We start from the raw sequence: 12,728 nt of genomic DNA, 5'->3' as shown, positions 1-12,728 counted from the left end.
TGACTGGTTATTGCACTATTTTGACCAATGCGATACAACTGTTTATTAATGGTTTATAAATGCATTTACAAATGATTTAAATAATGATTAATCATGCAATTTTAAACCCTTTATAAACCCTTTACAATTTCAACCTCTTAGTTAAGTGTTACTGAAAAAAATGAATAGGCTACTATCCTTGACTGTACTGGACACTCCCTCTACAATGTTTTTTAAGCTCATGTCATTGTTTCAGACTTCCGAAATGTAAAAGTAACAGAATGTAAAATGATTTTGTTGTCCTGTGTAATAAAGGATTTTCTGTGCATGTGGGAGTTTGGACGAGTGTTATTGCTGTAGGCTTTGGTGAGATAGCCTTGTTAACTCGACCTAACAAATACAAAAGGTTTCAGTTTTACTCACGAAACCACTTAGACACCTAGGCACATTATATGATAATCACCATCAATGTACCATTTGCAATCAGAATAATAAACATAAGCCCTCAAAAAACAGAGACTATCAAATACACATTACTACACATGTTTATTGTGATAATGTTTCAGTAGTCTGCAGTACATTCTTTTGCCATACCAATGTTCTATCTATGATAAGCCATACCAGATCTGATATACAGAAAACAATGCTTATCTACGTCTCAATTCATGCTTTCAGCATAACGTATAGTTTGTTTATTGAGTTCATGTTCAAAGTTGAAAAGCAAGCTATAACTGCAGTTCCAATCCTCAGCAGACGCTCTACCATCGCACTTGTCAAATCAAGTCTAACTGCTGTCCCGCTAGTAAAAGAGAAGGGAAAGAGAAAATACAATTATAATTAGAATACATAGTTCATTTCAAATACTATATTCCCAAATATTTGTCATTGATTGAGCAACGGTGGGGTGAAGCTTACAGGCAGGTACAATAATCACAACTTTTATCCTTCACAGTTATAATAAACAGGTATTCCTAAAATAGCACTTACTGCAGTTGTAGAGACGATTGATCCGCAGAATATCAATGGGGCTCATCTGAGTTGCCCTGCCAATAACTGCATTATTGTCAGGGATTGGAAGAATGGTGGGCTGCCTGTTCCTGGAGAAGGCAAACCTGGAACCAGACAACATAGGACAGAAAGCTCTGAAGCTATCAATTGAAATTAGAGGATGACATGAGTAGACTATGAAAGGGGAAAAGGATTTCTCTTATTTTAGCCATGTAACATTCCAGCTGTTATCGCAGTTAAGAAAACCTTTAAATTAATTTCTTTAATTTACCTTGAGTAGTGCATGACAGAATTATAGTCATAAGGAGTCCCCAAGTTAATCGTGTTGATCTTTCTGAAATTGAATTCCATTCCTAGGATGGAAAATGTATGATAAATCATTTTCTTACACAGTATAATAACATTCACTCTTGTAAAGAAATGTTTTACAGATGATTATGAATAGTGTAAATGCATATTAATTGTAAAGCTTATAATTCTTCTCAATGTTTCTACATGTTTACAAATAATGAAATACTAATGTATTATTATTCTATTCAAATAGTAGTGCACTATAAATAGTTTAATAAGGCTTTCCCATTAAAGTTATAAAAGTGTTACTAAGATTTCTTACTCAAAAGGGGCAGGAAGAATATTGTGCACAATCTAAATGATTATTTCCCTATGAAATTATGTTAAAAAAAAACAAGTATTATAAAGCATTATAAAGCACTAACCAGGAATAATGTTTTGCATCAGGATTTGAACATTGCTATCCCGGTCACTGCGTGTTTGCTCATGGTTGAAGCCCAAGGCATGCAGCAGTTCATGCTGCACCACAGACAGAAAGACACATCCGTTCCTACTCAGAGACACGACCTGGCCATTGCCCCGGCGTCCAATAAACGAGAAACAGCTACAAACAAGGGTGCATACGGAAGACAAATGTTATTTCTAAAAGTGATAAAGTATTATCTTTATGCAATAAAACAGTCAAGTAAATTGTCACGTAAATACTAAGTAAATAAGAGTGGCAAAAGACAAGTATAACGGGCCTAGTAATGGAATGTGCAGTGGTCATACCCTGACTGAGACTGGATGTCCACAAAGTCCCTCTGATTGGTTCGGGGAAAGAATCGGATGCAGGTTGATGCAGCAAAGGTTTGCAGCCCGCCTTCAATTACGGACCTCTCCCGGGCCGCTGCTCAATGGAGCAATAAGAAATAAGAAATAAGAAATCAGAAACTCTATAATCACAGGCACACACACACACACACACACACAGACTCACACACACACACACACACACACACACACACACACACACACACACACACACACACACACACACACACAGACTCACACACACAGACTCACACACACACACACACACACACACACACACACACACACACACACACACACACACACACACACACACACACACACACACACACACACACACACACACACACACACACACACACACACACACACACACACACACAGACTCATATACTATAGTAAAACCAAACCATTAGGCTCAGCATAAAATAGTTTCAGAGAACAAAATACTTACAGTATTGATCAGAGATCACAAAGGGCACGTAAACGTTCCCATCAGAGGACTTCTGCCACTTGCATCCGCGAGCTGTGCAGGGGTCAGCGTTCATGAACCCAGTATCTACTGCAATGTCCCCAAACATGACTAGTGGCTCATCAAGTCTTTGTCCTAGAAAACAACACCAAGTGAAGGTTATCTGCTATCCATTCTTGATGCCATTAAATACAGAGTAGGAATGTACAGGCTTCCGTACCAAGATTTCTGTTGGCCTTCTCAATGAGCGTTGAAACAGAGTATTCATCCTCCTCAATGCTGTTGGTGCTAGTGCCGTCTGTGGAATGGAATAAAAAATGTGCTTAAATGCAACTGTGTCCCTAATAACTCACATTTTAATAAGATAATATATGTCATTTACATTATAACAATGAATGATTAATAAAAAAACGGATTTCGTTTATGAAACACGATATTTAGATGATACAATGTCCAATACAATGTCATGCAATAGCTCAATGTTTATAAATACAGGATGAGCATACCAATGTCCTCTTCACTCCATTCATATGACGCTTTCTGTATGGCAAAACAGCAGAAGGAAATATGTACAAATGTGTTTAAAACGCACATAATTCATCATCATGCACAGCCGTTTCTCAATAGTCTCGGATGGACCCTTACCCCTGTAGATCGGCCCTGAACTGAGCAGAGAACAGCGATGAAAATGGACAGCACAAAGACAGGTGCCATGGTGAAGGACTGCAGGATGGCCCAGGATCAATCTGTTGTCAACATGATAGACCTGCAGTTTATATAATGTCGGCTGACAGACGCTGTCGTTGCTCAGAATACTGGTAAATTGCAAAATAGATGTTGACCAATTCAACCAAAGTCTTGCTTCAAGATGTTTAAAAAGAAGTGTTTCTCAAATGTTGGGGACTGTGGTTTTGTGATGTCTTGCATACATGTCATGGGTAATTAATAAGATAAATACAATACAACTGTACTAGAACGGAAGGATGCCATTGAACTAAAATATTGAAAACAATTAAATAAGAGCTTGCATAAAGGAATAAGAGCACTTTTTATTTATTTATAAAGCCCTTTTTACATTAGCAGATGTCAAAAAGTGCTAAACCTCAAACAGCGAGCAATGCAGATGTAGAAGCATGGTGGCTCTGAGGGGTGGCCAGTCCTCTTCTGGCTGTACCAGGTGCAGATTATAACAGTACATGGCCATTAAGGCCAGATTGTTCTCCAAGATGTTCAAATGTTCATAGATGACCAGCAGGGTCAAATAATAATCACAGTGGTTGTAGAGGGTGCAACAGGTCAGTACATCAGGAGTAAATGTCACTTGGCTTTTCATAGCCGGGAATTCAGAGGTCAAATCAACAGGTTCGGTAGAGAGAGTTTAAAAAAGCAGGTCTGGGTCAAGGTAGCACATCCGGTGAACAGGTCGGGGTTCCATCGCTGCAGGCAGAACAGTTGAAACTGGAGCAGCAGCACGACCAGGTGGACTGGGACAGCAAGGGGTCATCAGATCAGGTAGTCCTGGGGCATGGTCCTAGGGCTCAGGTCCTACAGGAGGGGAAGGAGAGGGAGAGAATTAGAGGGAGCATACTTAAATTCACACAGGACACCAGATACGGTTGAAGTCGGAAGTTTACATACACTTACGTTGGAGTTATTAAAACTTGTTTTTCAACCCCTCCACAAATTTATTGTTAACAAACTATAGTTTTGGCAAGTCGGTTAAAACATTTACTTTGTGCATGACACAAGTAATTTACATAATTTGAGTCAATTGGAGGTGTGCCTGTGGATGTATCATGGGAAAATCAAAAGAAATCAGCCAAAAAAATGTAGAACTCCACAAGTCTGGTTCATCCAAGGGAGACATTTCCAAATGCCTGAAGGTACCACATTCATCTGTACAAACAATAGTACGCAAGTATAAACACCATGCCGTCATACCGCTCAGGAAGGAGACACGTTCTGTCTCTTAGAGATTAACGTACTTTGGTGCGAAAAGTGCAAATCAATCCCAGAACAACAGCAAAGGAAATTGAAGATGCTGGAGGAAACAGGTAGAAAAATATCTATATCCACAGTAAAAATGAGTCCTATATCGATATAACCTGAAAGGCCGCTCAGCAAGGAAGAAGCCACTGCTCCAAAACCACTATAAAAAAGCCAGACTACTGTTTGCAACTGCACATTGGGACAAAGATCGTACTTTTTGGAGAAATGTTCTCTGGTCTGATGAAACAAAAATAGAACTGTTTGGCCATAATGACCATCGGAGGAGAAAGGGGAGGCTTGCAAGCCGAAAAACACCATCCCAACCGTGAAGCAGGGGGTGGCAGCATCATGTTGTGGGGGTGCTTTGCTGCAGGAGGGACTGGTGCACTTCACAAAAAGACACAAAAAAATAAAAGCTGAAATAAATAATTCTCTCTACTATTATTCTGTCATTTCACATTCTTAAAATGAAGTGGTGATCCTAACTGACCTAAGACAGTGATTTTGTATTACGATTAAATGTCAGGAACTGTGAAAAACTGAATTTAAATGTATTTGGCTAAGGTGTACTGTATGTTAACTTCCGACTTCAACTGAAAGACAGGAGAATTACACCAGATATTACAGACTGACCCTAGACCCCCGGCACATAGACTATTGCAGCGTAGATACTGGAGGCTGAGACAGGGGGGGTCGGGAGACACTGTGGTCCCGTCTGACGATAAGGCCAATCAGGTAGGATATAAGCCCATCCACATTGCTAAAGCACAGCCCCCTCACACCTAGAGGGATATCAACAGACCAGGCTGTGTATAACCCACAAAGATGTCCTCCACCGCACGAGCCCGAGGAGGCGCCAAACCAGACAGGAAGTTCCCGCCAGTGACTCAACCCACTCAAGCGATGCACCCCTCCTAGGGACGGCATGGAAGAGCACTAGTAAGCCAGTGACTCAGCCCCCATAATAGGGTCAGAGGCAGAGAATCCCAAAGGAAAGGGCAACCGGCCAGGCAGAAACAACAAGGGCAGTTTGTCGGTCCAGTGCCTTTCAGTTCACCATCACACCCCTGGGCCAGACTACACTCAATCATAGGACCTACCGAAGAGATGAGTCTTCAGTAAAGACTTAAAGGTCGAGACTGAGTCTGCGTCTCTCACATGGATACAGTAACAAGATTTTTCTCAGGTGGGCATTCCATATGCCCCATGTCTGACATTTGGACTTGGACAGAAGAACCAAAGTTTCTGAGGATGCTTGTGGAGATGTAGTTTTGAAGCAGTGAAGTGGGCCATGCCATGAAGAGCCTTGTACACATATTTTGTAGTATATTTTGATCCTATGTTTTACTGGCAGCCATATTCGTTTTCAAGAACTAATTATGGGGTCTCATTATATGGTCACTTGAGAACTTGGTCAGTAACACCATATACAAACTCTATTGCAGTCCAGTTTGGAGGTTGCATAGGTATCAGTGAACGTTATGCAAAAATGACAGATGCAGATGGCATTTGGCAGGTTGAGCCTGTTATGCAAACTCCCAGAAAGTGGTTTATGTTATGAAATCACTGTTGAAATACTACCCTTAATGTCTTGTCTTTGTGGAAACTGTTGCCTAATGTTAACAGCAAGTCTGAGCACATAGTTGCAAAGGCATGCAATCTGGCCATAGGTATTTTCAAGTTAAAAATACAGAAGGGAAAATATATTGCACATTATGGTGTCATCAAACCTCTACCATGTGAGAGATAGCAAAAAAAATGCATGTGAATCTCTTCAGTTAATTGCACATTGTTGTGGTTTCATTGCACACCCACATGAATAAACTAATTCAGGCAAAACTCAGGCTTTACTGTCCCGAGATTCTCTTGATCTTGCACAAAAAAATATATATTAAATGTAAAAATAAAAGATAGAAGATACATTAAAGATCAAATAAAAAATCTATTGAAAACAGTTACGTTTAGCTTGTTAAATAATGCTGAAACCTAAAGTGTTGAGTATAAATGTAAAAAATAAACAGAACTGTACATAAAGTAATAGTCAACAAAATATGCATATTTGAAGCTATTTTCCAATGGTCATAACTTAGCTTGATGACTTGATGAGCCACTAGTCATGTTTGGGGACAAAGCTTGTCTTTGTGTTGGAAATGTATCTGCACAACTACACACATTTGGATTGGCAATTATCCTGTTTGCTGCTAACAATAATTCCCTAAAGGAACTAAAACATCAATCTAATAATCAACCCACAGGTAGGGCTTTTATGAATTGTTCTCAATCAAAAATCCATTGGAAGTACATAGTTGTACACTTTTCAAATGGATGGGCAGTGTTCCACCTCAACCCCTTCACAAAATCCCTCCCCAACTCCAACCTACATTCTCCAAGCACTCAGGTGACCATTTTTAAAAAAGCATATAATTGTGAGCAGTTCCTTTAGAATCTCTGAGCAAAACAATAAGAACGTTGTTACCTAACAGCTTGTTGATGTCTAACTACCACATCAACACTGAACCATTTAGTGTATGTTTGATTTACAACCATAAGCCTATCAAAGCCACAATTGCATCATGTCTGAGTTTTCGTTCATTATGCAAAGTGAAGTAGATCATTATGTAAATGATGTCACTGTGGTTAAAATAACCGTTTCCATTTGAATGTCCTTCTGTTACATTTTTGCATTACATTTAGCCGACGCCAATAGCAACAGCTAGTCTTACTGTGGTCCGACACATAACGAAAAATACATTACAGACCAAAGACTTTACAATTGACATACATTTAAAAACATGAACATGTAGTGTGTGTGTGTGTGCATCTATCAGTTACACATACAGGTCAGTACATACACACAACAAGTAGGCCACATCAACTTTAAGGCACTGCATCTTAGTGCTAGAGGCATTACTACAGACACCCTGGTGTGAATCCAGGCCGTAGCACAACCGGCTGTGATTGGGAGTTCCATAGGGTGGTGCACAATTGGCCCACCATTGTCTGGGTTTGGCCGGTATAGGTCGTCATTGTAAATAATATTTTTTTCTTAACTGACTCGCCTGGTTAAATATAAAAAACATGGGGGCATTGTGAGGTGTTGCTTTATTTGTTTTTTGAAACCAGGTTTGCTGTCTGTATAATACTGTACGTTTCCTTGAATTTGTTCTGGACCTGGGGACTGTGAAAAGACCCCTGGTGGCATGTCTGGTGGGGTAAGTGTGTGTGTCTGTGCTGTGTGTAAGTTGACTATGTAAACAATTTGGAATTTCCCACACATTGTTTCTTATAAAAACAAGAAGTGACACAGTCAGCCTTTCCTCAACTCTTAGCCAAGACAGACTGGCCTGCATAATATTAATATTAGCCCTCTGAATACAATCAGATGTGCTGCTCTGTTCTGGGCCAGCTGCAGCTTAACTGTGTCTTTCTTAGCAGCACTTAACCATATGACTGGACAATAATCGAGATAAGATAAAACTAGAGCCTGCAGGACTTGCTTTGTGGAGAGTGGTGTCAAAAAAGCAGAGCATCTCTTTATTACGGACAAACCTTGACCCTTCTTTAAAACCATTGAATCTATGTTTTGACCATGCATGACAGTTTACAATCTAAGGAAACACCAAGTCATTTAGTCTCCTCAACTTGTCTGTTAATTAAATGTTTACAGTGCTTGCTGAGGCTACTGTCTGGATTGGATTATGGTTCATAAGATGTGTAGAGTCATTGTAGCCTATAAAATAAATGTAGCCTACAGTGTAGTAGCAGAAAAGCTAGAATAGAGCACAGTATAATAATAACGATTAACGGTTAAGAACAAATCTGCATAGAGAAAATCCTGTCACCCAACTGGGGATCCCACCCCTAGACTTATGATCAAACCTTGTCATTACAGTTAGTTCCAACACTACCACCTACTGGACCAATTGAGACCAGGGTTGTGTTCAGTATGGAGAAAACGTTTTGAAACAGTGTGAAATGGAGGGGGAAACTGAATTTGTCCAATAACGAAGCAATATTCTGCAGCAGGTGGCCCAACATAATTGTATTGCTTTTGTACTTTACTCTCAACTGCAGAGATGGCCAAAAATATCATTAGCCCAGCGTTTCCCACACTAATCTCAAACATCACAAAGTCAAATTTTCTTCCACATTGGGCACCATAACTGGAAACCATATTAGGGACTATACCGTATGAAAGTAACACGTCGTTATCCAGGAAGTAGCCTTATAGTTTTTGAACTTTTGAAGGCTTTTTGAGTAGTATCCAACAGGTAGAAACATAGAGCAATGGTCTTCAACACAATTTTTTGTTTTAAAGGCATCTGGCCGTAGTAAATTCATCCACAAACACGAATATACACTGAACAAAAATATACATGCAAGATGCAACAATTTCAATGATTTTACTGAGAACAGTTCATATAAGGAAATCAGTCAATTTAAATACATTTCTTAGGCCCTAATCTATGGATTTCACATGACTGGGAATACATCTGTTATTCACAGATACCTTTAAAAGAAAGTAGGTGTGTGGATCAGAAAACCAGTCAGTATCTGGTGTGTCCACCATTTGCCTCCTGCAGCGCGACACATCTCTTTCGAATAGAGTTGATCAGGCTGTTGATTGTGGCCTGTGGAATGTTGTCCCACTCCTCTTCAATGGCTGTGTGAAGTTGCTGGATATTTAAAGTTTTAATGTCCCATGCACAAGTACAGTGAAATGCCTTTCTTGCAAACTCATAACCTAACAATGCAATAATCAATAACAACATATTCCAAAAAACAAACTGGAGAAATAAGAATAAGAAATATGAAATACACTATAAAGTAAGTAAGTAAACAAGCATACTACATATAGAAAGTATTTAAAAGTCTGTTCCAATATCAAATTGACATGTGCAGGGATACTGGAGTAATGTAGGTAGATATGTACAGGGGTAAGGGCTAGGACTAGGCAACAGGATATAAGATAAACAGAGTAGCAGCAGCTTGCATGTGAGAGGGTGTGTGGGTGTGTTGCATATGTGTGAGTGAGCAAATGATGGAGTGTTGGAGTGACAATGTGTGTGAGTCTGTACGACCCTTTTCAGGATTTGAGGGCCCATACCAAACTTGTTCAACCTCCTGAGGGGGAAGAAGCACTGTCACGCCTTCTTCACGACTGTGCGTGTGTGTTTGGACCATTTTAAGTCTTTAGTGATTTGGACCTTGAGGAACTTGAAGCGGTCTACCTGCTGCACTGCCGCCCCGTCGATGTGGATGGGGTCTTGCTTGTCCCCCCATTTCCTGTATTCCACGATCAGCTCCTTGGTCTTGTTGACGTTGAGTGAGAGGTTGTTGCTCTGGCACCACACTGCTAGGTTAGGGACCCATACCCCCATCAGAAAACCGCTCACCCATAAGACTCCATACACACTGTCTGCCATCTGCCAGGTAGTTGAAACCGGGATTAATCCATGAAGAGCAGACTTCTCCAGCGGCCATCGAAGATGAGTATTTGCCCACTGAAGTCAGTTACAACGCCGAACTGCAATCAGGTCAAGACCCTGGTGAAGACGACGAGCAAGCAGATGAGCTTCCCTGAGACGGTTTCTGACAGTTTTTCAGAAATTCTTTGGTTGTGCAAACCCACAGTTTCATCAGACAATCCCGCAAGTTAAGAAGCCGGATGTGGAGGTCCTGGGTTGTGAGGCCAGTTAGACGTACTGCCAAATTCTCGAAAACGATGATGGAGGCGGCTTACGGTAAGGAAATTAACATTCAATTATCTGTGTCCCTCAAAACATCTGTGGCGTTGTGTGACAAAACTGCACATTTGAGAGTGGCCTTTTATTTTCCCCAGCACAAGGTGCCCCTGCGTTATGATCATATAAGGGCACAAGGCGAACCCCAGATGCAGATGGTAGAGTCTTTGTAGTTTATTTATAATCCAAAGGGAGTAGGTAAGACAGAAAAAGGTCAAAAGCAGATTCTGAGTCCAAGAGGTAAAGAGTGGCAGACAGGCTCAATGTCAGGGCAGACAAAAGGGTCAGCTAGGCGGGTACGGAGTCCAGAAAAAACAGGCAAGGGTCAAAACCATGAAGACTAGAAAACTATAATAGAAACCAGGATAACGGGAAACCACGCTTGTTGACTTGAAAACATAGAAGACAAATTGACACAGAGAGACAGGAAACACAGGGATAAATACACTGGGGAAAATAAGCGACACCTGGAGGAGGTGGAGACAATCACAATAACAGGTGAAACAGGTCAGGGCGTGACAGATCTAGCTGTTTAATCAGCTTCTCGATATGGGACCAATACTTTGCATGTTGCATTTATATTTTTGTTCAGTGTAATTGTATATACAGTACCAGTCAAAAGTTTGGACACACCTACTCATTCAAGGGTTTTTCTTTATTTTGACTATTTTCTACATTGTAGAATAATAGTGAAGACATCAAAACTATGAAACAACACATATGGAATCATGTAGTAACCAAAAAAGTGTTACACAAATCAAAATATATTTTATATTTGAGATTCTTCAAAGTAGCCACCTTTTGCCTTGATGACAGCTTTGCACACTCTTGGCATTCTCTCAACCATCTTCATGACGTAGTCACCTGGAATGCATTTCAATTAACAGGTGTGCCTTGTTAAAAGTTAATTTCTTTCCTTCTTAATGCATTTGAGCCAATCAGTTGTGTTGTGACAAGGTAGGGGTGGTATACAGAACATAGCCCTATTTGGTAAAAGACCAAGTCCATATTATGGCAAGAACAACTCAAATAAGCAAAGAGAAACGAAGGTACATCATTAAAAGTTTCTTCAAGTGCAGTTGCAAAAACCATCAAGCGCTATGATGAAACTGGATCTTATGAGGACCACCACGGGAAAGGAAGACCCAGTTACCTCTGCTGCAGAGGATAAATTCATTAGAGTTGCCAGCCTCAGAAATTGCAACCCAAATATATTCTTCACAGAGTTCAAGTAACAGACACTTCAACATCAACTGCTCAGAGGAGACTGCGTGAATCAAGCCTCCGTGGTTGAATTGCTGCAAAGAAACCACACCAATAATAAGAAGAGACTTGCTTGGGCCAAGAAATGTGAGCAGTAGACATTAGACCGGTGGAAATCTGTCCTTTGGTCTGATGAGTCCAAATATGAGATTTTTGGTTCCAACCGCCGTAACTTTGTGAGATGCAGAGTAGGTGGACGGATGATCTCTGCATGTTAGGTTCCCACTGTGAAGCATGGAGGAGGTGTGATGGTGTGGGGGTGCTTTTCTGGTGATACTGTCAGTGATTTATTTAGAATTCAAGGCACACTTAACCAGCATGGCTACCACAGCAATCTGCAGCGATACCCCATCCCATCTGGTTTGCGCTTAGTGGGACTATCATTTGTTTTTCAACAGGACAATGACCCAACACACCTCCAGGCTGTGTAAGGGCTATTTTACCAAGAAGGAGGGTGATGGAGTGCTGCATCAGATGACCTGGCCTCTACAATCACCCAGCCTCAACCTAATTGAGATGGTTTGGGATGAGTTGGACCGCAGATTGAAGGAAAAGCAGCCAGCAAGTGCTCAGCATATGTGGGAACTCCTTCAAGACTGTTGGAAAATCATTCCAGGTGAAGCTGGTTGAGAGAATGCCAATAGTGTGCAAAGCTGTCATCAAGGCAAAGGATGGCTACTTTGAATAATCTAAAATATATTTTGATTTGTTTAACACTTTTTTTGGTTACTACATGATTCCATATGTGTTATTTCATAGTTTTGATGTCCTCACTATTATTTTACAATGTATAAAATAGTAAAAATAAAGAAAAAGCCTTGACTGGTACTGCATATCTTAATAAATTACTGCATTTTCAAAAATATTATGAAATAATCATGAAGCCCATTCAAAAGATTAGAGGACAGAACCCAGAAGTATGATGTAGGATGACGTCACTTGCACATCTTATTGAGGCCAAATTTCCTCATCTATGCTGGCAAAGATTGATTTGACTTCTTCATTGAAGTAGCGAGCAAGGGAGGGTTCTTTATCATCCCAGTGAGCAGGTCAATGTTGACCTGGTCAGCACTGGTCTGGTCAACAGGTGGTTAACGCTAGTCTGGTGAGGTGGCTCAGCTCTGGTCTGGTCAACAGATGGTCAATGATGGTCTGGTCGGGTGGCTCAG

The 12,728-nt window shown here is 40.5% G+C and overlaps 1 protein-coding gene across 1 annotated transcript; it reads right to left on the bottom strand.

Moving 5' to 3' along the window:
* Positions 1-506: 506 nt before the first annotated feature.
* On the bottom strand, positions 507-3,311 carry LOC139384383 (low choriolytic enzyme-like). Its single transcript, XM_071129131.1, has 9 exons — positions 3,209-3,311; positions 3,070-3,103; positions 2,784-2,861; positions 2,546-2,698; positions 2,050-2,167; positions 1,704-1,882; positions 1,259-1,340; positions 967-1,091; positions 507-778 (listed from the first exon to the last, which is right to left on the bottom strand). Exons 1-9 carry the CDS (start codon positions 3,275-3,277, stop codon positions 753-755), a joined length of 864 nt encoding a protein of 287 aa, XP_070985232.1. The 5' UTR covers positions 3,278-3,311; the 3' UTR covers positions 507-752.
* Between the last annotated feature and the right edge of the window lie 9,417 nt (positions 3,312-12,728).

Source organism: Oncorhynchus clarkii, chromosome 26, assembly GCF_045791955.1.
Source record: "Oncorhynchus clarkii lewisi isolate Uvic-CL-2024 chromosome 26, UVic_Ocla_1.0, whole genome shotgun sequence".
NCBI lineage: Eukaryota > Metazoa > Chordata > Actinopteri > Salmoniformes > Salmonidae > Oncorhynchus > Oncorhynchus clarkii.
The sequence above is the reverse complement of the archived record's forward strand: the minus strand, read 5'-3'. Positions and strand labels throughout refer to the sequence as shown.